The sequence below is a fragment of the Lepidochelys olivacea genome (genome assembly GCF_965140295.1).
Source record: "Lepidochelys olivacea isolate rLepOli2 genome assembly, chromosome: 9".
Lineage (NCBI taxonomy): Eukaryota > Metazoa > Chordata > Testudines > Cheloniidae > Lepidochelys > Lepidochelys olivacea.
The window spans coordinates 16,744,792-16,770,443 of record NC_140419.1 but is presented as its reverse complement, the minus strand read 5'-3'; the positions used below and the strand labels follow the sequence as shown (position 1 = coordinate 16,770,443).

General features: G+C 39.4%; 1 protein-coding gene across 3 annotated transcripts in view; it reads left to right on the top strand.

The window, feature by feature from the left end:
- Window positions 1-21,926, top strand: part of PRKCI (protein kinase C iota) — a 44,490-nt gene extending 22,564 nt beyond the window's left edge. For all 3 annotated transcript variants that reach the window (XM_084639435.1, XM_084639437.1, XM_084639436.1), the window contains exons 6-18: window positions 370-510; window positions 1,713-1,767; window positions 4,341-4,399; window positions 4,794-4,970; window positions 5,265-5,362; window positions 6,638-6,724; window positions 8,502-8,637; window positions 11,473-11,560; window positions 13,263-13,388; window positions 14,205-14,284; window positions 16,070-16,159; window positions 16,468-16,583; window positions 18,507-21,926. In XM_084639435.1, coding sequence (XP_084495561.1) covers window positions 370-510; window positions 1,713-1,767; window positions 4,341-4,399; window positions 4,794-4,970; window positions 5,265-5,362; window positions 6,638-6,724; window positions 8,502-8,637; window positions 11,473-11,560; window positions 13,263-13,388; window positions 14,205-14,284; window positions 16,070-16,159; window positions 16,468-16,583; window positions 18,507-18,594 — 1,341 coding nt within the window. In that variant the 3' untranslated portion in view covers window positions 18,595-21,926. The remainder of the gene's footprint in view (window positions 1-369; window positions 511-1,712; window positions 1,768-4,340; window positions 4,400-4,793; window positions 4,971-5,264; window positions 5,363-6,637; window positions 6,725-8,501; window positions 8,638-11,472; window positions 11,561-13,262; window positions 13,389-14,204; window positions 14,285-16,069; window positions 16,160-16,467; window positions 16,584-18,506) is intronic.
- Window positions 21,927-25,652: the final 3,726 nt, after the last annotated feature.

Genomic DNA, 25,652 nt, shown 5'->3' with positions numbered 1-25,652 from the left:
CTGCATATAAATGTCAGGGCCAGTGTCAGGGGTAGCTAGCAGGGCAGTTGCCCTGAGCCCCATCCCATAGGGGCCCCCACAAAGCTACATTGCTCAGGCTTCTGCTTCAGCCCTGGTTGCAGGACTCAGGGCCCCGGGCTTCAGCCCCATGCAGTGGGGCTTAGGCTTTCTGTCCTGGGCCCCAGCAAGTCTAATGCTGGCCCTGCTTGGCAGACCCCCTGAAATCTGCTCACAGCCCCCCCGCGGAGGCCTGGACTCCTGGTTGAGAACCACTGTTCTACTGTAATATAAACAATGAAAATGCTGCTGGTTGTTTTCCTGTTTCTAGTGTTTATTTTTAATCTGAATTTTGTTGATTTGTCATCTTAGCGAGCTCATTGTGCCATCTGCACTGACCGAATTTGGGGCCTGGGGCGTCAGGGATATAAATGTATCAACTGTAAACTCCTTGTTCACAAGAAGTGCCACAAACTAGTCAACATTGAATGTGGCCGCCACGCACTACAACCAGTAAGTGAAATTATCTAGTAACTATTCTGAAATAAAACTTCATAGCATAGTGGAATGGTAACTAGGGAAATGGTCCCCAAACTCTGCAATGCTGAGGACCTTAGTGGCAATTGGACAGGAGCCTGATACCTGCACCCAACTTGCATATCTGTGTATCAAAAATAAATGTACATCCCTGCCTGTTGCTTGTATCTGTATTTATTTAATTGATGCTACTTGTATAATGCTCTACATCTTCAAATGCCATAGGGGAAAAAAATATGGTTCCTCACATATCACTATTGAGTGGGAAAGTAGGTCTCCAATTTTACAGATGGGAAAATCTGAGGCACAGAAGTTGCAGTTTGGCCAAAGCCACACAGCAAGTCAACTATGTTTAGCCCATAATATCATAACTAGGATTACCTGTCAGACATCATCAAAACATTGCAGATCAGTTTGTCTTCACCCTGCAATTAAAAAGGAGACAACTACAGCCACATCTTAAGAATTCAACAGGCTGTATTTTGGGCATCCCTGAACTAGTCAAATGACTAGTAAGGCCATTTGAACTTTTCTTGTCTATCCCATTCCCACTGCTCTATTTTTTCTCTACTGGAGTAGATTGCTATTTCAGTATCTGTCTGAAGTATGAATAAATCTGGATCTATGTAGAATTAATAGAATAGTTCCCAAATAGTTGCCGCCTTCATGCATTTCTGATATACTTTTTTTTATAGTGAGGATAATTAACCATTCAAACAATTTATCAAGATTCATTGTAGATTCTTCATCACTGACCATTTTTAAATCAAGAGTGGATTTTTTTCCTAAAATATATGGTCTTGGAATTATTTTGAGGATGTTCTATGGCTTGTGTGAACAAGAGATCAGAGTAGATCACAATGGTCCCTTGTGCAAACTGTGATAACTATTTGAATTATGCCAATATGGATGCTGCTTAGTCTAACTTTTAAATTTTAACTAGAATATGTTAATCAGATAACGATCATATATGATAGTCTGGGTTTTTTTAAGTAAAATGTGAAAGGAATAGGAACTGGAGTCCCCTAGTTAAACTTGGCTCTGTCTAAAAAGGAGTCTGAGTCTCGGACTTAAAGGGACAAATGCCTCTGCTCTTCCATTTTCAGTCCTAAAGATATAGTTAATTGTTACAAACTCTAATAGGCAAGAAATGAACCATTACTGTGAACATTTTGTAGGAGCCTGTAATACCTATGGATCAGTCATCAGTGCACCCAGATAACATAGAACCAGGTAAGATGAATGAATAAATGTATTTTTATATAAAGTTTCTGCAATTTCAAGTACTTTAACTCTGAAATAATATATTAATTCAGTTTAATTATGATTTGTTAAATAATTTAAAACATTGCATGTGAACAAACAGAATAATTTTATGTAGTGTTGTTGTTGCCATGTTGATCCCAAGATATTAAAGACACAAGGTAGGTGAGGTAATATTTTTTTTTATTGGACTAACTTCTGTTGGTGAGAGACAAGCTTTCAGGCTACACAGAGTTCTTCCTCAGGTATGGGAAAGGTACTTAGGGATTGTCTTCATGTACAGCAGCACAGCTACACCAGTGCACCTGCACCACTGTAGCGCTTTAGTGAAGATGCTACTATGCCTATGGGAAAGTTTCTCCCGTCAGCGTAGTTAATCCATCTCCCTGAGAGGTGGTAGCTATGCTGACAGGAGCAGCTCTCCCATCAACATAGCACGGTCTACACAGGGGGTTATGTTGTATAACTACATTGCACAGGGGTATGGATTTTTCACATGCCTGAGCGAAGTAGTTATACCGATTATAGGTCTGTAGTGTAGAGCTGGCCTTAGAATGTTACAACTAAATACAAGATCAAACAGATAGTGTAGCATAAGTAGTTAGGACATATTCTAAGGGACCACTGAAGGTGAAGTGGCCTATTAACACCCCTGTAGTCATAGGACAAAAAAGGAGAGTTAACTGGTTACAGGTTGTTGCAATAAACCATAAATCTGCTGTCTTAAGACCATGCTTTTTTTTTTAAAGCATCTAGCAAAGTTATGAATTTAAGCTCCCAGGCTTGTCTTTTGAAAGTGTTGTGCAGGCTTTCCACTCAGGATGAGGCCTGATAAGTCAGAGTGATCAATTTCTGAATTGTTCACCCACTTAGGTGATATGGTGTGTGTTGTCTTTTATCATTTCCTGTGATAGTTCATTTGAGATCAGTGACTGTTTGGTTTTACCCAAATAGTTGTTGTTGGGGCATTTAGTGCACTGGATGAGGTATGTCATGTTGTGATAGGCATGTGTAGGACCCATGGAAGGTGTGTTGGGGGTGGTGGTGATCATTGTAGCAGTGGAGATGTCTGCGGGTTTTGCATCTGTTCTGGCAGGGCCTGGTGCAGCTTTGACTTAGTGTGTCCTGGTCTGTGGAGAGCTTGCTTCTGATGAGGTTGGGGCATTGTTTGAAGGCCAGAAGAGGAGGTTCAGGAAAGATATTTTTTTTTCAGGATGGGATTCCCATCATATATGGGTTTTAGCTATTTGATTTCCCCATATGGGTTCAAGTGTGGGGTGGAAGGTGACAACTAGGGGTGTGCATTAGGAGGGGTTTTTTATTTCTGAATTGAAGCAGGTTGTCTTGGGGTATTTCGGTGGAGTGTCCTTGTTTTTGGTAAAGGTAGTTTTGAGTGTATTAAGGTGTATTCCCTGGATTTTCTCCTCAGAGCATATTCTGTGGTATGAGTGCCTGGGTGTAGATAACCGATTTCTTGGTATGTTTGGGTTGGTTACTGGCTCTGTGAAGGTAGGTCTGGTGATCTGAGGGTTTCTTGTATATAGCTGTCTGTATGGTTCCATTGTTGAAGCTCACTGAGTTTTCCAAGAACTTGATGCTAGTGTGGGAGTGTTCCAGAGAGAGTTTAGTGGATGTGTGGTGGTGCTTGAAGTTGTGGTGGAAATTTGAGGGTGTTTGTCATCTATCCAGAGCACAAAAATATCATCCATGTATATCAGGTGTATCACTGGCTTCATGGTACATTTGTGTGAGCTTGTAGTCTGATACCTGATGGGGACCCCATTTTGAAAAGCTAAGGAAAACATCCCTTACTCTCTTCTGTTTAGGGAAAGAGGCCTGTTTTTAAGCCTGTTTATTTAATGCACATGCACAGATCTTTGTACTACACCTTAATCTCCTATCCTGCTGTTCAAATCAAAAGTTTAAAGATGGAGAACAAATATTTCCCCATGTTTTAGGTTTACACCTCTCTGTAAATAGGGTAGCTCTTCAAAAGAATGTGGTGGGTGTGATTTGATTTCTACAAAAATAGAGAGAGAATAAAGTTAACTAGTAGTTAGCATCATGGCAATGTCTTTTATACAAAAATCAAGTTGGAGGGGTATCTAAGTAGGAATAGTAATCTTCACTTTCAAACTTGGATCTAGTCACTATTCTTACCAGTAAAACCAGAATTTAACAGATGCTCCATCTTTTTCTCTCTTTACCATTCTCTGTCTTCAGAAATCACTGCATGAGATCAGCCCAGATAATGCAAGCTACCCTATGTTTTAGAGATTCAAATTTTTAACTTGGAGTCTTGTATTAATTATGAATGAGAGATTCTTTAACAATGTGGTGGTGAAATAGTGTCCAAAGCTTTTTAGCTGGTAAACCAACTTTTAAATCAATATACTCTATTTTTCTTAGAATATTTGCTGAAATCTTTTCTGCTACACTGTAATCCTCTATTTTTGTGCACGGAAGTTTAAAAAATAGAGAATATCTGTCTGTCTTTCATTTAATAGAGTGAACACCTTCATTTTTTTTGCTTGTTCTTTTAGTGATTCCATATAATCCTTCTAGTCATGAGAGCTTGGACCATGTTGGTGAAGAAAAAGAGGTAAAGTGTTTTAGAGCAGTACACCTAACTATTCAAAGGTCTGGAAACGTATATCAGTACTAACTTTAAAATCTTAGTACAAAGCGACCTACATACAGATTACCTAATTTATCTCATGTGCAAACTCAAGTTAGTCTACACAAAGTTTGTGTTTAGACACAGAATTCAATATGCAGGAAAAACTTCAATATGAAACTGAAAGGAGAGATTAAGCATTTTAATCTACAAAGCTGTTCTTTAATAATTATCCCCCCACCCCCCTTTTTATTACTGCTGCAGCACAGTAAATAAGCTATTTGAACCCCCAATATTAAAAAAAAAAAAAATCTGCAGTTACCAATATATTATTATAATGGCAAGGTTGCTTAGTTGTGTTTAAAATCTTTATTTATAGGCGATGAGTATTAGAGAAAGTGGCAAACCTTCCTCCAGTCTGGGCCTTCAAGATTTTGATCTGCTCCGAGTTATAGGAAGAGGTAGTTATGCTAAAGTGCTACTGGTTCGATTAAAGAAAACTGAACGCATTTATGCAATGAAGGTTGTGAAAAAAGAACTAGTTAATGATGATGAGGTAAGCAATGTTTCTATCAGTGGACTAAATAATACTTCATTTAGAAAGAACTTGCACACAGTACCCGTAAGAACTAGATTTTCAACCTTACTATAATCACACTATATATTATGCATAAGGCTGCAAGTTTGTCATGGAGGTAAATTGATACAAGTCTGTCTTAATTTATCCTGAAACTAGATGCAAGATGTAAACATTTCAGTGTGTCTGACTGATACAGTTTTAAATAGTATTTGACCTAAGAAATGCAAAGAAGAACATTGTTTTCTAAGCTTGCGATGTTTTTATAAATAGGATATTGATTGGGTACAGACGGAAAAACACGTCTTTGAACAGGCTTCAAATCATCCTTTCCTTGTTGGACTACACTCTTGCTTCCAGACAGAAAGCAGGTAAGGTCAGAAACTATTTGACACTTCATGATATTTTTCATACTGGTAGGTATCCCAAAGGGCTATCCAAATACTGAATGCAGAATAATTACTAAAAACTATAGCACCATAAATGTCTGTGGTGTTTTGTAAACAAAAGGATTCTGAGAAGAAGGGAATTTGAAGGAGGGATGTTTCCTTCCTTGAAGAAGGAAACTGTCCTAAGCATAGGAGACAGTATGATAGAAGAAAAAGCCCAATATGGGAGAAAAGAAGTAGGAACATAGAGAATGAGAGGGAGTATGAAGAAATGAGAACAGATGTAATGTGTGGGGGGGGGATGATGATGTTACATGGGGCCTCGAAGAGGGAAAGGAGCTTGAATATGATGCTGTTAAATAGGAAATGAATGAAGGAACTCAAAAAGGAGTGGTGAGGTGGCAGGAGAGATTACTTTAGTAGTGGTATTTGATAGCTTGGATATGAGAGAGAAGGTTAAAAATAATAAAGGCAAAAGATGGCCAAGATGGCTTAAGCAGCAAGGATAGTGAGAAAATTGCATTTTGTTTATGTTGTATTAGAGGGACCTTGTCGGAGACTGGATATATGAGTGAGAAGTCAAATACAACACTGGATAAATGAAGGATAGTTGGGTTGTCAGTGATGGAAATCATGAGGAAACATAAGTTCAGCTTTAAAGTTTGTGATAACTTTTGAGATGTGTCAGGCAATGAGAGGCACAGCTGGACTAAATGGTGGGATTGGGTGTATAGAGGTCGATTTGGGAACCATTCACAATTGGGCGTGGGTAGTTCAGACAGAGCATTGATTGTTCAGTGGTAGGATTCTTAATTCAAAAGGAATTACTTTGGGAACGCTCTACAGGAGGTCAGACTGGATGCTCACAATGTTCCCTTCTGGCCTTGGAATCTATAGAATTGTTTTTGTATAACACCTATAAATGTTGTTAAAGAAAGTTAGAAATCCTGGTGGTTTGGGAGAATGGGAAGAGTTAATTACCTTCCTTTAGTAATAAAGGAAGCCCCAGGACAAATTCTGTTTGTTTGGCTGTTGAGAGAGGCCCTGAAATATGGAGACATGAACATAAGATGTTGGAATGGGAGTAATCCATTCTAATCCATATTCTGAGAGAGAGAGAGAAGGAGAATCCTTGCTAGACCCTTTCAGTCCTTCTGTTCAGAAGTTATCAAGCTCCAAGAACTGTGAGGGTAAAAAAGATCAAATGAAAAGTTGAAACAATCAATTTTTGCATTAATATACCTTTGTGTGTTTCAGATTATTTTTTGTGATAGAGTACGTAAATGGAGGTGATTTAATGTTTCATATGCAGCGGCAGAGGAAACTGCCCGAGGAGCATGCCAGGTATGTTTAATCTGAGAGAATATTGTTCGCATGAAATCTGTTTCTGACATGATGCAGCAGTGCAAAGTTTGTTGACACTGGCCTCCCAACTCTTGTATCCTCCAAATGGAAAGGAGCTAAGAGATGGCGATATTTGTCAAAAAAAATTCTACTTTTTCTGTTAGATGAGTGCCTATAAGTAGCTATTTAATTTTTAGTGCTTTAAGCTACAGATACCTTTTAAATTCAGAATAAAGACCGTAATATTAACCAGAAGTCCTGTTCACACTAGAATCACCCTGAAGTCTAAAGAGTGACTTTGTAATTTTAAATTACAGAGAATAGAATTGGAGAAATGTAGTGCTGAAAAGGACCTTGAGAGGTCATCTAGTCCAGCCCCCTATGCTGAGGCAGGACCCAGTAAACCTAGATCACATCTGTTTGTCCAGCCTGTTCTTAAAAACCTCCAAAGATGGGGATTTCACAACCTCCCTTGGAAACCTATTCCAGTGCTTAACTAATTTTAAAATTACATAGTTTTCCCTAATATCTAACCTCAATCTCAATTACTACTTGTCCTATCTTCAGTGGACACTGAGAACAGTCAATCATCGTCGTCTTTGTAACAGTCTTCAAATATGTTAAGAGCTATCATCCACTCCCCCTTTGTGTTTCTTTTCTCAAGACTAAACATACCCATTTTTTAACCTCCTCTCTTACATCAGATTTGTCTAAACCTTATCGGTTTTTTGCTCTGCTCTGGGCTCTCTCCAATTTGTCCACATCACTCCTAAAGTGTGATGCCCAGAATTGGACACAGTAGTGCAGGTAAGACCTCATCAGTTCCAAGTGGAGCGTGACAATTACTTTGTCTCTTAAACCCCTGAATATTAGCCTTTTCTGCAACTGCATCACGTTGTTGACTCTCATTCAGTTTGTGATGCACTGATTCTCAGATCCTTTTCACAGTACTATCACCTAGCCAGTTATTCCCCATTTTGTAGTTGTGCATTTGATTTTTTTTTTCCCCTTTCTATGTGAAGTACATTGCACCTGTCTTTATTGAATTTCATCTTACTTATTTCGGATCAATTCTCTATTTGTCAATGTCATTTTGAATTCTAATCCTGTCCTCCAAACTGCTAGCAACTGCTCCCAGCTTCATATAATCTTCAGATGTTACGTGTGTACTCTCCACCTTATTATCCAAGTCACTAATGAAAATATTGAATAGTACCAGACCCAGAACTGACCCCAGTGGGTCCCACTCAGTACACCCTCCCAGTTTAACAGTGTACCATATAGATTGTATATTGATAACAGTTAAATAAAGAGGGGTGTGTGTGTGTGTGTGTGTATGTATATATAAACCTTCCTAACTTCCATCTCTGCAAACTACTTCTGTGATCTGAGGGTTCAACTGAGTTCTTTCTATTTATGTATCATCACTACTAAGAAAATTCTTCAGCCCCAATTTACATCTGTGCAGCTTCAGTGGGGTCACAAGTGTGACTGAGGTCAGACTTTGTCACTGCAGCATGAAGTTGGTGAACAATTCTGATGTGCAAAAAGGAATAGAATCCTATTCTCTCTTAGATGTATTGGCTCTGCAGGGCTATCAGCAGTGAACGTACTTTTGCACTTATAAGCATCTATGACTGAATAAACAGTATTGGTTTTCAGAGTAGAATTACACGAAGGACACTTTATTGCTGCACTATTTATTATGCTGTAGTTGTAAATCTGTTTTGAAAAACTGAGGGACCTTGTGTCATCAATGTATCTTACTTCATTCTAGGTTTTATTCTGCAGAAATCAGTCTAGCATTGAACTATCTTCATGAGCGAGGGATAATCTACAGAGACTTGAAACTGGACAATGTGTTACTGGATTCTGAGGGGCACATAAAACTCACAGACTATGGCATGTGCAAGGTGAGGGAGAATTATTTCCAAATAGATAAAATGTGAAACTTCTTGCTTGGGTACCTTGTAACTTATGGTAGCTTATTAACTGACTAAGTCTGTTATCAACTTATATACAGCTCATGTGGAAACAAAAGGCTTTATCCCATCTGAAATTAAAAGGAGGAAGGAAGAACAAGAAATGCTGAACTACTCAGATGTGTAAACACTCCTGCCTACAATCCACTGTATATTGGGATCTAAAGCTAATCGCAGAATGTAGCAGGATAAAATAATAAACTGAAAATGGAAAAACACAAAATGAGCGTATTACCCCAACTCTCTGGCTGTGAATGTTTCAGCCTTGTGTTACTTTAAACAGATGAACCCGAACACATTAATTCTATGTACACGCAGATGGGAGTAACAGCTTCCTGTGTCTCCTAGCCAGGAGATGTGTCCACTCAGTCTTCTGAGAATGGGAAAGAAGTCCAGTTCTATAAAGGGCCTTGGCCGCCTCTCCCATATCCCAGCATGCCCCAGCCCAAACAGAAGGAACAGCCTTTTGATACCTGTCTCGGAGGCAGGTTAGGAGCAAGGCCTTTTCTAAAATGGTCATCACTGGGCTGCTGAGCGTTGCTTCCGCACCACAAGAGAACTGCCTTGCTTAGTTTTTCCCCACATCTTCCAGAGGAGTTAAATATTCAGACCAGACTGAAGATAATTCCAGGGAAAAAAATTAAGGCACTACTTCGCTTACAGGCAAAGCAGACAGTAAGGTATGCTTGGGCTACAGAATGAGGATAACAATTCTTTCAGACACTGAGGGGAGAGAGAGGTCTCATCCTAAAAATAGCCACGGAAAATAGGTCATGTAAGGAATATCAGCATGTTTCTTAAAGACTGCGTTACTCTCCCCTTTCCAAAATAGCATTGTCCACTTTCATGCTGTGGATGTAATACTGAAACATGAACTTGTCTTTGCTTGTTGTGCACTTTTCAGTTGTAAGCTGGTTGTTGGGCACTGGAGAAAAATAAGTTGCATAGCAGATGCTTGCCAGGGAAATACAATCACAACTTGTGTGTGGAATTCAGCTTTCAAAATGGTCTAGTTTACTTCTGATTTAAATGATGTTCTTATAAAATGCTTAGGATTGAAAGTCTGCGTCTGCTTGCATGAATTCACTCATTCAATTAAAATGATTGGCAATTAGAATTTCCTCATTGACCACCATTCTGGGTCCATTCCCCTAAACTGGATCCTCATCTCAGAAAGTTTTATTTGTGCTTTTCAGGTGCTTCAGTTTTACAGGGTAGAGCATTCAAGTTTCAGCTATCTTATTAAAGGCCAGGAATGGAGCTCTGCATATGTGCCACTTAAGCTGGGCTCAGTGTGTGTGTTTTTCAGGGAGGAGTAAGAACTACATTGTCTTAAACATAGTGTTAAAAGCTTTTAAGCATTTTGTCATTCCAAATCCATGGCAGTTTATAAAAAAGTGTTTTTTGGCTGCCTAATCATTGTTTATGGGGAATGTCTCTTTCTGTAGTGGGTCTATTTAATGTATAGAGAAGCAAGTTTTCAGTCTTAGGGTCTTTCCTTAAGGTTATTGGATGCCCAAATAGCCATGGCAGCAAAAAACACCCTATCCATATGTCATTGACCAGAGGATTGTGCTTCAATCTATTGGACAGAAATCTGGACATGGCAATCAGAGCTGTTGCTTTCAAAATCCTGAAAAAACACTACTTTTTTCCTTTTTGTTGTTTTTCCTTGGGGGAAAAAAGGGCTTTATGAAGTGAAACCCAACATGCTATGACTTAATGCCATACAGTTATTCATTAAAGGTAAAAATGCTCACACTTTCTGAAACAAAACATAGTTCCCAGTCTATTAACTAGTTAGATCTGCCACTCTGCTGTATCAGCCCTTGGATACCAGTACTTTTCTATTTACTTGTTCAGGCAGTAGGCTGTTAGTGCCACCCAAATCAAGACAAATGTGCTAAAAGCACACTGTTGCAGAACTGGCTGGAGAACAGTGCAGGTGTTTTTAAAACAGTCAAAATTCTGAATTCAATGGTGGTGTGGTCAGGAACGTCACGTCTACGATTTCCCACCATTTTGATGCAACCAATTGTGATACACCACTTCTGCAAACAAAGGTTTGGGATAGGAATCTGGAGTCTGTTTTAAATGCTTTAAAAACAAACAAAAAAAAACTCGTTACTTTCCCTCAGCCATACTTCAACATCTTCTACCTGTCCTGGGCTTAACCTCTGACCTTCATTGTTGGGATCAGTCATGTTGGCTAGTAATAGGAACAGAAGCTTCTCTGAATTGTGTTGTCTGTCATTTTGTGGTTTTTAGCTTTTTAGGTTAGATGAAGCCAGATTTCCACTGACACTGCAATTGCTTTAAATTGTTTTAGATCTGTGTGGTGCCTTGCATGTCATGGGAAAGCACTGCAATCCATTATACCTTAAACACACATTTCTGACTGGTAATTAAGATAGTGTTGCCTAAAACATGATTTGGTTTTTTAATGCATTCAACATAGTGTTTTTGTAACTTAAACATCTAGTGTTTTAGAAAGGGAATATTTAATTTCATTCTTTGACCATTATTAGAAAACAGTGACAGGTGCAATGAAGACAGAGCTTTTCTTAGTGCACTGTACACTCTGCATACAGATCTATTTTTATCGAAGAAATGCATGTAATCTGCATACAAAGCACTATATAAGTCTAGTAACTTATTTTGGTATGGGTCACTACACAAAGTATAGTTGTTTTATATAGTAAACAGAAGTAATTTTTAGCAAATGGTATAAAACTTTCCCCTCTGTTTTTCCTTTCCTTTTTTTAGGAAGGATTAAGGCCTGGAGACACAACCAGCACTTTCTGTGGAACTCCCAACTATATTGCTCCTGAGATTTTGCGAGGAGAAGATTATGGTAATTTGATTTATTTCAGTGCTGCATCATAAAATACTTGAGCTGTAATGCATTTCTGTTAACTTCCTTGTAAAATGATTTGTGGAAGAAAATAAGAATCACCATACTAGATCAGACCTATGATCCAGCATCTTGTTTCCAGCAGTAGTCGGCACTAGATGTTTCACAGGAAGAGGCAAGATATCTCATTTTAGGCAGATGCGGAATAGTCTCCGCGCTCTTTCCCACCCCCCCACCCCCCCGTTAGCTAGTGGTTTAATCCCTTATAATTAGCATTAAACCCTGAAGTATGAGGTTTTAATATCTTCCACAGTTTATTAACATTAGCTATTATAACTCTGGATTGTTATCCATATAAATGTCCAGTTAGTCCCTTTTTCAATCTTGTTAAATTCTTGGCCTCAATGACGTTCTGGGACAGAATTCCATGGTTTAGTTATGCATTTTGTGGGGGGAAGGGGGGAATTCCGTTTTGAATTTGCTACCCTTTAATTTCATAGAATGTTCTCTTGTGTCATGAGACAAGGAACAAACTCCTAATCTCCTGTCTCTATACTATTCATTATGTATTTTCGTCACGTCTCGTCTTATTCATCTTCCTTCTAAGGTAAAGAATCATTCTTCTCGGGGTCCAAGATAAATTTGCCTCTCTCCTGTCTCAGTGGTAAAGCATTTGTTAGCTTAGAACTTGATCATTTGCTCCCTTTTTCACTGTAGCTCTCTTATAAACCTAAGTATTGGGTCACAGATACTATAAAGTAAACAGGTACTTAAGCATTTTAAAATGCTTTATCCATATAAACCTAAGTAAAATGTATCTAGTGACCTTTAATAGCTATTAAAATTTATACAAACACAGTATGTACAAGTTCTATTGTAGGTGTAACACTTTTTTCTCTTTCAGGATTAACTTGGCCACTTTTATAGTTATACTAATACAAAAGGGTATTTTGCTAGTCGCAGACATTTCTGGAACATTGCATTACTTGCATCTTATGTTTTTGGCAAAAGCCTGAGGCTCACCCTATAACCTATCACAGTTGCCTTCCTTCCAGAGGAGGGAGATGGCTTAGTATTGTCTTGTTAGGTATGCTTAATTTTCAGTGACACAAGACCCTTCCTCTTTTCTGCCAGATTCTCCCCAGGCTAAGCAGGCTATCTTTATAGCAGTCCCAGCCTTGAGGAGAATCAAGATACTAGAACTGTTAATTGATCCCTGTCTTCAGCAGTGAACAATAGAATATGTGATGTCACCTGCCTAAATAACCATTGTTGTTTGTTGCAGTGTTTGACACAAATATCTGTGTAACCTTCCACCAAAAAATGCTGTTAATACACAGCTGAGGCTGAGAGTTTTTTATTCCCCCTTAAATACTAACATTACTACTTAAAGTTGAGAACCTAATCTTTAAGGTTCCAGCACCAACCTTTTAAGTCTCCATTCCATCTCCTTCCTGAGTACTGCCTTCCATCCTGCACATAATGAACCAGAGGACTTCTGTTCCCATTGTCATGCCCACCTTAAATGTACAGTAGTTTTTAGGTCATAACTTAACCATTGCATGCCTTTCTGACTATCAAGACGTCCAATTATTCATTTGTAAAATATATCTTGTTCTTCATATAGTTAGCATTGATACTTATTAAAATTAAGTCCTCCCTGATAAAATAGTGCTTATTCTGATTTTTTTTTAAATCCTAGGCTTCAGCGTTGACTGGTGGGCATTAGGTGTACTTATGTTTGAAATGATGGCTGGCAGATCCCCATTTGATATTGTTGGAAGCTCCGATAACCCTGATCAGAACACAGAAGATTATCTCTTTCAAGGTGAGTAGTGGTGAGGTTTTAACGTACAATAGATTCTGCTTATTGGCAATCCTTTGGCTGACAGCAAAAAGTTACCATTATCTGGCAGTTGCCAAAAAGCAAAAGTTAGGTTTGTAGGGCTGCAGCTGAAAGTACTGGAAAGTGCCTTACCTGGCTGCAGCCCTGCAAATCTATCTGTGGGGAGGATGGGTGCAGCTCAGATGCCAGGGCCCCCCCTGAGGAGGGAAAACTGTGGCCAGGGCAGCAGTGGGGGTGCTGGAGGACCACTGAACTGCACAGTACCAATCTCCACTGCTGTCCTGCCGACAGCCTCCTCTCCCAGTCCGCAGCACTGGGTCTCTAGCAGGGTTTCCCCCATTGGGTGTGGATGCAGGCGTCTCTGCCCCTTACCTCCTGTGCAGTCCCTGAGCACAAACAGGTTTGTGGGACTGCAGCCACGAAAGGAAGCGCTGGTACATGGCAGCACCAGCTGCACACAGGTTTTTGGGGTTGCAGCCAGGAAAGGCATTGTCCAGTGTTTCCTTCCTGGCTGCAGCCCCACAAACCTGCCTGTGGCTATGTCCCCCCCCCCCCCCCCCAAAAAAAAAAATCAGTAAGTGGCTTGCCATTGCCAGTATCCTTAACATTAGTTAATGGGATGGGATTGGTTCCTGACAAAATGTTGCTGTTAACAGGAAGTTGTTTATATTAGTGTTGCTATTAAGCGGCATCCACTTTATTTAGTGGTTTTTGTTGTCTCTACAAAACACTCTTTTACAAAGAAAAGAAACTTTAACCATACGAAGTTCTGATGTCTTAAATTCTCGATTCTTCTAGTCATTTTGGAAAAACAAATCCGTATTCCACGATCCCTTTCTGTTAAAGCAGCAAGTGTTCTAAAAAGTTTTCTTAACAAGGTAAGATCTAAAGCCCTATATTTGAACTAAGGTTTTTCAAGAGCTCCCATTGTCAACTTACACTTACGAGGATATAACTGAAATTAAAATTGCCTCTGAGCTGAAGCTCTGCAGACAAGGTCTAAGCCTGTTCTAAAGCAGAATTCTTAATAGATGGAACTGACCTACATTTGGCTGATTTTTTTTTTAAACTGTTTAAAAAACCTGAAACTTTGTAAATATTCAGACCTAATGGGTAAAACACAAAATAAAAGATCTAGAAATGCACAGAATAGTCATATTAACCAGGCATTGAGGAAACAGATACTTTTACCATAATTTTTGAAACATCACTTCTGAAATTCTGTGGTACTTATGGTCTGCTAGATCATAATCATTCTGAATGATTGGAAGTAGGTGGACTTAATGCGTGTGGAATTTTGCATTGAAACAATATGGCCAGAATATTTCAGAAGGGAACTTCTGAGAGATCACTTAAGACTTCTTATTTCAGAACAAAATGTCTCCCCCCATGTTAGTTAGTGAAGGTCTTGAATGCAAGTTTCTGGGCTTGACAAACTTCCCTTTCAAATGTGATGACAAAGACCATGTCATTTATTTTTAAATACCAAAGACATTAAATTTTGCTTGGAAAATTGACATGAACTGGCGGCAAATGCTTATCAACTTTTTCAATAAGTTAAACGTGTGTTACAGCAGTGGTCACCAACTGGTCAATCACGATCAACAGGTTGATCCTAGAGGATCTCTGTCAATCGCGTTCTCCGGTGGCGCAGTGTGGCTGCCACTAAGGCAGACGCCCTGCCTACCCCAACCCCATGCTGCTCCTAAAAGTGGCCAGCGCAGTCCCGGGGGCAGGGGTCTCTCTCTGCACGCTGCTCCTGCTTGCAAGCACTGCCCCCGCAGCTCTCATTGGCTGGGAGAGCTGCGGGGGGCGGTGCTTGCAGAGAGGGGCAGTGTGCAGAGCCATGTGCCCCCTCCCCTCTAGGTGCTGCAGGAGCACGTTGGGCCCCTTCCGGGAGAGGCATGGGGCAGGGGTAGGCAGGGAGCCTACCTTAGCCTCGCTGCACTCACTGCCAACTAGGAGCCACTGGAGATAAGTGTTACCCGGCAGGAGGCCGCACACCAACCCCCATCCCTGAGCCCCCTCCCAGAGCCAGCACCCCAAGCCCCCTCCTGCACCCCAGCCCTGAGCCCCTCCCGGAGCCAGCACCCTAAGCCCCAGCCCTGACCCCTCCTCCCAGAGCCCGCACCCCCTCTTGCACCCCAATACACTGCCCCAGCCCAGAGCTCTCTCCTGCACCCAAACTCTCTCTTAGAGCTTTCACCCTTCACCCCTTTCTGCACCCCAACCGTTTGCCCCAGGTTCAACTTGGGGTCTTCTAATGGGGTTGCCTGGGATTGTCAGATGTTCTCCACCTATGAAAATTCCCATATTAAATCCAGTTGTGACCTCGCCAGTATAGGTCTCAAGCATGCAATATATTTTGATATTTGCACATTTTAACTAAAAGGGGGGGGGGGGGCATATAACCAAATACAGAAGCTTGTAACTGAATTACAGCATATATTAGGCAATTCTTCCTGTTTCTGAAGGCAGAGTAAAACAGTTGCAGATTTAAATTTGAGAATAGGGCTACTTTGGCCAGTGCGTTAGCCTAATACACTTGCAGCTTTGACATTAGTGTGTCTTATGAAATCTACGAGTAACTTTAGCCTTTTATGCTCGAGGTCACACATTCTCCAAATAATTTTTCACTTTGAAACATTTTCGGTTTTCCATAGGATCCAAAGGAGCGTTTAGGCTGCCATCCTCAAACAGGATTTGCAGATATTCAGGGACATCCATTCTTCCGCAATGTTGATTGGGATCTGGTATGTAAACACTGATGGGTTTGTTTCTTCTGGTATGTGCAGTATAACTCTGAAAGTTTGTCTTAACTGAAGGTTAAAAGGGATGCCTAATATTTTTTAACTGTTTTAAACTATTCTGTAAAGAGAGGACGTAGATTCCATTAACCCTTTTACACACTAATCATATTAATTTATTTAATTAATTTGCTGGAATATTTGTAAGAGACATGAGAAATTTAAGTAATGTTTTCAGAACTCAGTCCTTTTTTAAACATAAATGTAATCTGTCTGATAGGCTGTTACTCATACATACTTTAAATTATTTCTAGATGGAACAAAAACAGGTGGTTCCTCCATTTAAACCAAATATATCAGGTGAATTTGGTCTGGATAACTTTGATTCCCAGTTCACTAATGAACCTGTCCAGCTCACTCCAGATGACGAGTAAGTAACTCAAACTTAACAAAACCTTTTTTAAAAAAGTTAGTAAATTATAATGGTGCAAGATCAGTTTGATTGGCTTTATAAAAGATGTACCTACAGGGTTTTTATTGCAGTCTGCTGCTAGGGTGTGGGAACTTCCATTCAGTGTGGTTCTCTCTAGACTTGGAAAAAGTGAACCGAATTTTACACCAAAATCATTACAAAAACTTTGGGAGTGAAAAAGATGCTCTCAAAGTGTTTAAAATTTTTATGGAGACAGTCAATGAGTGCTCTTTTGGAGGTGGAGGCTTGAGGGTATCCTCTTCGAAGAGACCTTTTGCTAACACAAGCACAGGTGTTTGATTTTTCAGTGTGCTGGGTCTTGCTTGACCCTTAGCTCTGCTCCCGACCCTGCCCCCACACCACCCCTTCTTCCAAGGCCCTGCCCCCTCCCCCAGCACGTCTCTCCCTCACTCCTCCCCATCCCTCTCAAAACCTCCTGCACGCTGTGAAACAGCTGATTGTGGTGGGGAGGGTGTGGGAGGCACTGATCAGCAGGACCTGCTGGCAGGTGGCAAACACTGAGTGGGCAGGGAGGGAGCTGATGGGGGGGGGGGGGGGCTGCTCAACACCCACTGTTTTTCCCCCGGTGGTGCTTTAATCCCGGAGCACCCTCTGAGTTGGTGCTTATGAACACACGCCATATTTGCAGTCTGGTAGATCTTTAACCAAGATTTGGGGGTTTTAATTTCATCATTTGATTTCTTGGGACGCTGCAGTCTTAAGGGTACATCTACACTACCCGCCGGATTGGCGGGTAGCTATCAATCTATTGGATTGATTTATCGAGTCTAGTGTAGATGCGATAAATCGATCCCCGATCGCTCTGCCGTAGACTCCTGTACTCCACCCTTAGTAATCAGCCTAAACCAGACTGCTCTCTTTATTTTAGGAGCTTGAGGGCTTTCTATAGTATTTAATGAAATAACTTTGGAACATTATGCATGAATAACTTGTAAGCACTACCAGCCGATACAAATGTTCCATACCCTCACTTATTGTAAATAAGTATCTTGCTTGAGATAGTTGAGTGAAGATACACTGAGAGGAGTAGTAACTAATTTCTTAATTTTTTTAAGACACCATCCATTCTAGAAGGGTTTAACCTAACAGACCTGTAGAGAGTGCTGTGCCAGGAGGACCTAAAGACAGGAGAAGCCAAGTCAGCTCTCATAAATGGAGCCAGCCTCCTACCTCTGTATGCAGTAAGAAAAGGAGGACTTGTGGCACCTTAGAAACTAACAAATTTTTTTGAGAGCTACAGCTCACTTCATCGGATGGATTCAGTGGAAAATCTCCCCACTGTATTTTCCACTGAATGCATCCGATAAAGTGAGCTGTAGCTCTCAAAAGCTTATGCTCAAATAAATTGGTTGGTCTCTATGGTGCCACAAGTCCTCCTTTTCTTTTTGCGGATACAGACTAACACAGCTGCTAGTCTGAAATCTGTATGGAGTGTTCAGCCCCTATCTCTCTTTGGTAAAGAGCAGAGACAGCAGGAGCCATGGGGAGGGCAGAATGTGGTATGAAGCCAGAAGTCTCTTTGTGTTTAGAGGCTGGCAGAGAAATAAGTTTGTGTGAGGATTTTGCTGCACTGAGATGGAGTGGCTGGGCCTACTTTGGTGCCTGGATGAAGACCAGAACAGGGCTGTTGCCTGTTCTCTTATGCACCTGTTCGTTGCTTGCTTCCCTGCAATTTCTTGACTCCTGTTCCTCAGAGGACTACAGAAGAAAGCCCTCCTTAGGGTTCTAAAGTTTAAGACCAACTCTTTATGGTTTAGTTTCCTCATCCTTTTTATATAACTTTGATACTCTTAGTTGAGTAATATTGCAAGTAGCAATTTTGTGTTAACTCAAGATACTAACTAGTTTTTATTTTAACAGTGATATTGTGAAGAAGATTGACCAATCTGAATTTGAAGGCTTTGAATATATTAATCCTCTTTTGATGTCAGCTGAGGAATGTGTCTGATCTTTCGTTTCTGGACTGTGCCATATATTGCACCTATCACTTGTTTTCTGCATGGATAAACAAATTGCCATTTGGTTGCACTTGCATCAAATGAAAAACATTTTACCCTTGCCACCAGCTGTGGAGTCAGATTTTTAATCTTGGTTGTTACAACTTGGTATCATGCTGAACTTTGTGTTAGGCTGCAGAAATTTTTTGAAATGTTAATCTTCCAACAATCTTGCCAAAGTCTAATTTTAATATAGAAGCAGCCATTGGTTGCTAACTCTCAGCTAGCGATTTTTCTGTTTAAACTGCTGTAAGTAATGTAGCTGTCTGCTTAAGGAAAAATCTTCTTACTGCTTTAAGAGCATGTGTTGCATTAGGGCACATAATGAAACAGCATTAAAAGCCATTATATACTTGCATTTTAACAGCAAGACTGACAAGACTTTAGCCCTGGTAACTTCTAAAGCCTCTCTCCAACCTTGTTATGTACACTGACCTTTTCAGGTTTACAGTTGAAGCTGTAGTGTTGCCCCCATACACTCAAATGACAGTAGGACAGCAGTTCTTTAAAATGGGTAGAGTGAAGGAGAGTGGCTGCTTTCTTGGACTAGGGAACATTGATTCTGTTCCAAGAGAAGATTATGCTCGTGTAATTGAATGAATAGATTCCACTCCTGAGCTACTTCTGATTGATAACTGGGGGTATATATATATATATAATCTCTCTCTCACTCACACTCACACTCACACTCACACTCACACTTTGCTATGTGAAAAGTGAGTGCCTTTCCAAGCCTCTCCCTTTCAGCAAGGGCTGTAAGTGATGTAAAGTGTCAGTTTAAGTGAGTGGAACTCACTTCATACTTTTTTTAAAGGAAAAAAATCTGCACAGAGAATTCTTTTTAGCAGAAATTGGCAGCTAATATTCAAGAATGTAGGACCTCATGTTATTTATTCCTTAAGTTTTGGTAGATCTGAAATGGTTATATTATAGCTACAGCCTAGCTAAGGAGAAGACAGTAAAATTAATAGAATCTTATTGCCATGCTGTTGGAAAAGTGTTCACTCTTCCCAGTGGAAAAAAGAGTGCATGTTTTTTATTCATGTAATCCAGTATCTGAAAAGTGGAAGGGCTAGCCACAGTGACTCTCCTGAACTTTTTTGGTGTTTTTCAATTATGAATAAGCTCTTCCAAATCTTAGGTGTCCACAATGGACTTAAACTAACTGGCAGAAAAATTGGAATAAATGGAAATAATTTAAACAAGAAGTGACTTGACCGGAAGTGTGATTCTTATAAATGTCCTTATGGATACCTAAATATTCAAACTTTTTTTTTTTTTTAAATCTTTGAGGGATCTATTGGCTGAAGAGATGCCAAATATATTTTATGCTTGGTTTTAAAACATTTTTAAGTAAAAGGGATATTAAGAGACAGTCAAATCTATATAAATTCTCCTATAAAAGGCTTAAGCTAAACTGCTAAGTTTAGTAAAAGCAGAGTTAATAGAACACTATTCTGAAAACACAACATACCTTAGGGCTTGTCTACACTGTGCTGGCAAAGCACATCAGGGGGTGGGATTTGTAGAGTGCACTAATATTCTGTACTGTGTACACCCTGCTGGTGTGCTCTAAAAGGTACCTAGTTTGCATTGATATAGTTGCAAGTGCCATGTAGACAAGCCTTTAGCAAGAGTTACCTAAGGTTAATGAGCTTCCCCTCTGCTGCTGTTTTCCCTTGAAAGCTATAGTGCATTGACACTATAATTTCAGTCTTGGTGATGTGAATTACCTTCATTTGTACACTTAAACTGTTTCATACACTGACTTAGTAGCTTTAATGAGAGAGGTTGACACTACGTGGTTCATGCCCATAGTACAGTACCTAGCTCACTTTTGTTTACAAGATACATTGTAAGACTAATCTTTTAAAAAATATATTAGGCTACATTTTCAAAACTGACAAGCTGTTTTGGGTGCCTCAACTTTTGGGAAGTACTGAGCCTGGCCCCCCTAGTCTCATGAAAATAATGCTCCTGTAAGATGTCTCAAGTTGGGCCCTTAAAATCAGAAGCTGCTCTTTAGGCTTTAATCTATTTAAATCTTAAAGGTTTTTTTCCACTACACAAGTTAAATTTGGGATAATCTTGAAGTATTTAGCCTTTGACTTGTAAAGTCGTCATCTGTATAGAAGTCTGGAATTTGTTGGTATTAAACTCGGAGGCTGCTATCCATGAGGAATGGACTGGACTCTGTACAGTGACTCAAATTCATAGGATATTCAGTGGAAAACAGTTTCATATAGGAAGTGCATTTTCAGATTTTCATCATGCACATAAAGATGAATGGAATTCTTACTTTGAAGTTTTTGTGCTTCATGCAAAAACTTTTTTATAGATAATGTTACAGAAGTTACGCATTTTTTATTTATGTATTTTAACCTTAAGATCTGCCTTCTGTTTTAGTATCAACTTAGTTAACAAAAAAAGTGGTAAATATTTTAAACAATTGTCACTGCAAGTCTATTTTTTACTTTCTCTTCTAAACTCTAAGTGCCATGACATTAACTGTTAATTTTTTTTAAGTTGTTAAATGTGTAGAGGCTGTCTTAGCATATTCAGCAGGGAAATCAGGCATGGACAGTCAAGTACAGTAGGTTATTATATCTTGTAAAGATAAACTGTCTACATCAGGATCATGTGTTTGTGGAGTAACCTCATTTCTGTATACAAATTGGACTCTGGGTGCTCTTCTAGTTGAATACTGTTGCTACTGTATTTTTCTGCTTCACCTAGAACACTGTTTTGAACATTATACTGTGTAATCATTTCCTGTATTTGTGCACACTTTTTTTTACTTGTCTTTAAATAAAACATTTATATTAGGGCTCTGAATATTGTATTAACACCAGTATAACGCACTCAGAGGATGATGGATAGTTTCATGTAACTGGATTGTATGCTGTAGTTGGAACCTCTACAGTTTTATCCAAGTCTCTTCTGCAAGCAGTTCCCACAGCACACTGACTTGCATTTCATAATTATGTAGCCATAGACCTTCACCCAGGGAAGTCCTGAAATAGTGACCCAACAAAAGAATCAAGTTTGTGTGCAAGAGAAAGGAGCAAGGCTTAGGAGTACTTAGTGGTGCTAGCCAGTGACTGAGCGGCTAGCATATATGACAGGTTTGGGGATAAAATTGACAGTTTACAGTGCTATTTCAAATCAGAAAGAATGGGATAATTTTGTAGCTGTCATATGGAGATCACGTTGCAACTGTAACCAAACAATTTGATTAGTGCTGTTTACAAAAATATTACATTAAAAGATATTATGGCAAGGATATTGTGTTTTTAAGAGTGCCAGATCATACTCAGTTCAGCCCAATTGTGTGCTTGAGTACATCCAAGGGCCCCAACAAACAGGTTCCATTCTGCTACCAGGAAAACATCTTTTTCTGGTTTCTATGTGGACTGTGTTGCAGTAACACCCTTGGAAAATTTTACTTCTCCCTAGGTGAGTGCTGCAGCCACCTCCTACACTACCTAACTGCCTCCACTAAACATCATAAAAGCAAAAAGCATTCTTTCTCACCAGGAAAGCATCTCATTCTCAAGATAAGTCTGACCAGCTTCTCCTAACCTGTGAGATCAAAACATAGTCCAAGCCTATGTCCTCCCTGCCTTCAGAACCTGTCACTTTCCAATATTTGAAGCTGAGCGTTGATGTTAGAGCATTCCCCTAGAGTTTTAAAGGACTCAAAAGACACTTGCCCTCCTTGTGTGATCCTATGATTGATTAGGGTGTGAGGTTGTCAACCTGTGTCTTATGACCACCGCACCCTTCCCATATTAGATGGAAGGGGGGATCTGCAGGGGTCCTATTGTAGGAAAAAGTTGAGAACCTTTGCTCTTGAATTTCTTTCTAGGTGTGATTTTTGAGTTGCAGTGACATCAGCTAGGATAGGTGAAACCACAGATTTTCTTGCAAAATTGTATTTAACTATATTTTGCCACGACACGTACTGGTACTGAGAACTAATGCAAGTACCAAAAAAAACCCTCCATGTTTCAAATTGATCAATTCCTCCTGTCCTTGTGTCCCATCATGAAATAAAAGGATATACAGAGGTATCTAAACTCAGGCTTCAGTCATTTTGCTAAAAATAACTTACTGTATATGATTCACATTGATACAACTTGACATTTTCTCCTTCACAGGTTTTTTTTAAACAGTCTCTTCTTAGACTGTCAAGCAGCTAACACGATTTTATATGTACATTGTAACATTCTAGTTACTATAATTTATCAAATCTTTAAATTGGGTGAGATTGTTACATTACCTTCTGGGGATGGCTTGGGAAGAATATCAAGCTGTACATTGGAAATAGGCACAACAGAAAACAAGTAATGCAACCGTTCCAGATTTCTATTCTGGTGGACTTGTGAAGATTTGTGCATGGTATGTGTCCTCGGAATAGTCTATCTTCTGCATAGAAATATTGGCTGTGCTTTTCCCACAGATGAGGAAATTGATCTAAATGACTTGTAAAAGAACAACAAGCTTCTGCTTATTTTTGCAGTGTCTAGAAAGAAAATTCACCTTCAAGTTTTGTTCACTTTAGAAATTCACATGGACTATTCTTGAATACTCCTGTGGCTGATGTAAGATTAACATCAAGTGCCAGCACTACTAATTAAAACTCGTGGAATAATGAATGACAGCTCTCTGAGCTCAACACCTATTCTTCAATTCAGGGCTGCATGTTCCTGCACACATTTGAGATCTCTAAGAGCCCTCCACCAAGAAAGACAAGACTTGACCTTCCTCATATTTCAAAGGGGAAGAAAGACACTTAGAACAATCTTTTGGGGGACACTAACAAAGTTTTATTAAGCCTACACTATCAATTATTTAATAAGCACTTGATACACAGTTATTCCTAAAAGATCTGATCCTGCATGCTGCTGAGCACCCTAAACTCTGTTGATGTCAGCGGAAGCTTGCCTCTAGGAGCTTTGCACCACTTCACAGGATTAAGCCATGAGTGGGGCCTACAACCGTGTTACGCAAGTCAAGTGCTGTAGATGTTACTGCAATATTTATAATATTACATCTTAAACATTACTAAAGCAACTGTTTTAGCTTTAACTTGTCAGAAAAAAGGACATGCTAACAAATACTTGCTTGACTAGAAAATGCATATTTTTGTCCTTTATCTCTGTGTTCAATTAAATTTTATTTTGGCAGTTTCAGAGATTATGTATCAGGAAACATTAGCAAATGCTAAATTTCTCTGTAGAAAACTCCCTTTGTTCACAAATGTGCCACTTGAATGGAATCTGATTCAGAAAACAGTGTGACAAGATTCTTTTACACATTTAGCAGTTTGACAAACAGTTTTAGTATGTGTGTTAACCAGCTCACCTGAAAGATTCTTTTATTTTAAGTCTTAGTACAACATTAATTGACATGTCACTTTGCAGGCAGTAATTTGGAATGAAATTTTTCACTTACGCATTAGAAATGCAGATCAGTTGTCTCACTCTCTCCCCTTCTTAGTGTGTGGGTGAGAGGTATCGCCCACCAGAGACTACATTAAAGAATGTTAAAGGTGACCTGTAATGGGTTTTTTAAAAAGTGTACTTTTTTTACTTTATTATATTGAAGACTTAAATTTTTGTGGGTGTGCTCTGCTTATTTTTATTTTAGAAATATTAGGCACGTCATCTCTTGTCTTCATTACTTTTGTAGGACCTCTTGGATGTCTTAGACATGGATCCGTTATCCCACTTCAACTGAAAAAAAAAAACCACCCCTTTCAGGCTATATCAATACATCATATAATACAGAAAAAATCCTATTTATGTATTGCTTTTAAAGGTCTTCCATAAAGACATAAGTTGAGGCTGCTTTAGACTTAAACATATCAGTATTTTGAATACCTGAGGGTGTCTGGTTTTGCATTGCACTGTAAGACTGCCTTAAATATGAGTTTCCTTAGTATCCTAAGAAATTAATTTTAGTTTATGCACAAAGAGGTTAGTAGTAAAAACACAATTTTTTTTTTAATGCAACTTGTGAACAAGAACTGTAGGCAAATGTCTTTATGTAACACCATTTGTGCCAAAACACTTTACACACTTTTATATGTACAGGAATTAATTTACAGAAAAATGGGATGGCCAGGCATCCAACTGTACAATAGGACAGAAGGCTAGAAAAGTTTTGGACAAGGATAGCTAACTCTTACAAATTCATGAAAACTAATGTCCAGGCAGGACAGTTCCCATCCTCAATATCCTTCAGGTTCGGGCCCAAAGATGGGTAGATCCCAAATATTTCTATTTGCTATAATCCATTGCTAGGGCCCTGAATCCCTACATATTACATGAACACACAGTATTAGTACTATTCCAAAGTTCCCTTAATAGAACTAATTAGTGTCCTAGCCACAAGAATTTACTTAATGAAGGGGAAAAGAAAAAAATCTAAATGGGGATGATCTCCATCTTTTAAAAATGCTTTGACATCATTGGAATCTTTGTAAGTGAAACGTGGTAGAAGTTGTATGTCAGTGATTTTCATTCTCTGCCACTTTTTCTGAATTCTATTTCTTTCACTCTCCTTTTCTTTTGTCAGCTCACATTCACTTCACTTAGGAAGGAAGAATCATGTACACAACTACAAGATGGGGAATAAGTGGCTAGGTGGTAATACTGGGATATGGGGCTTATATTGGATCACAAATTGAAAATTCCACAGCTGTGGAAAAGATTAATATTGGGTGTATTAACAGCTGTATGTAAGGAATGGGAGATAGTTGTCCTCTTCTAGTCAGCATTGGTGAGGCCACAGCTGGAGTATTTTGTCCAATTCTGGGCACCACGCTTTAGGAAAGATGTGTCCAGAGGAGGGCATGTGGGGAACACGCAGGTTCACAAATAAACAAAAATTCCATTTGCAATTCTATTTTGGTTTGCAAGTACATCTCATTGACTTTTGGTTTTGACTGATACTTGAAGAAGGGGTAATATGATCTACAGCCAGCAGGGAAGCACCAATTCAG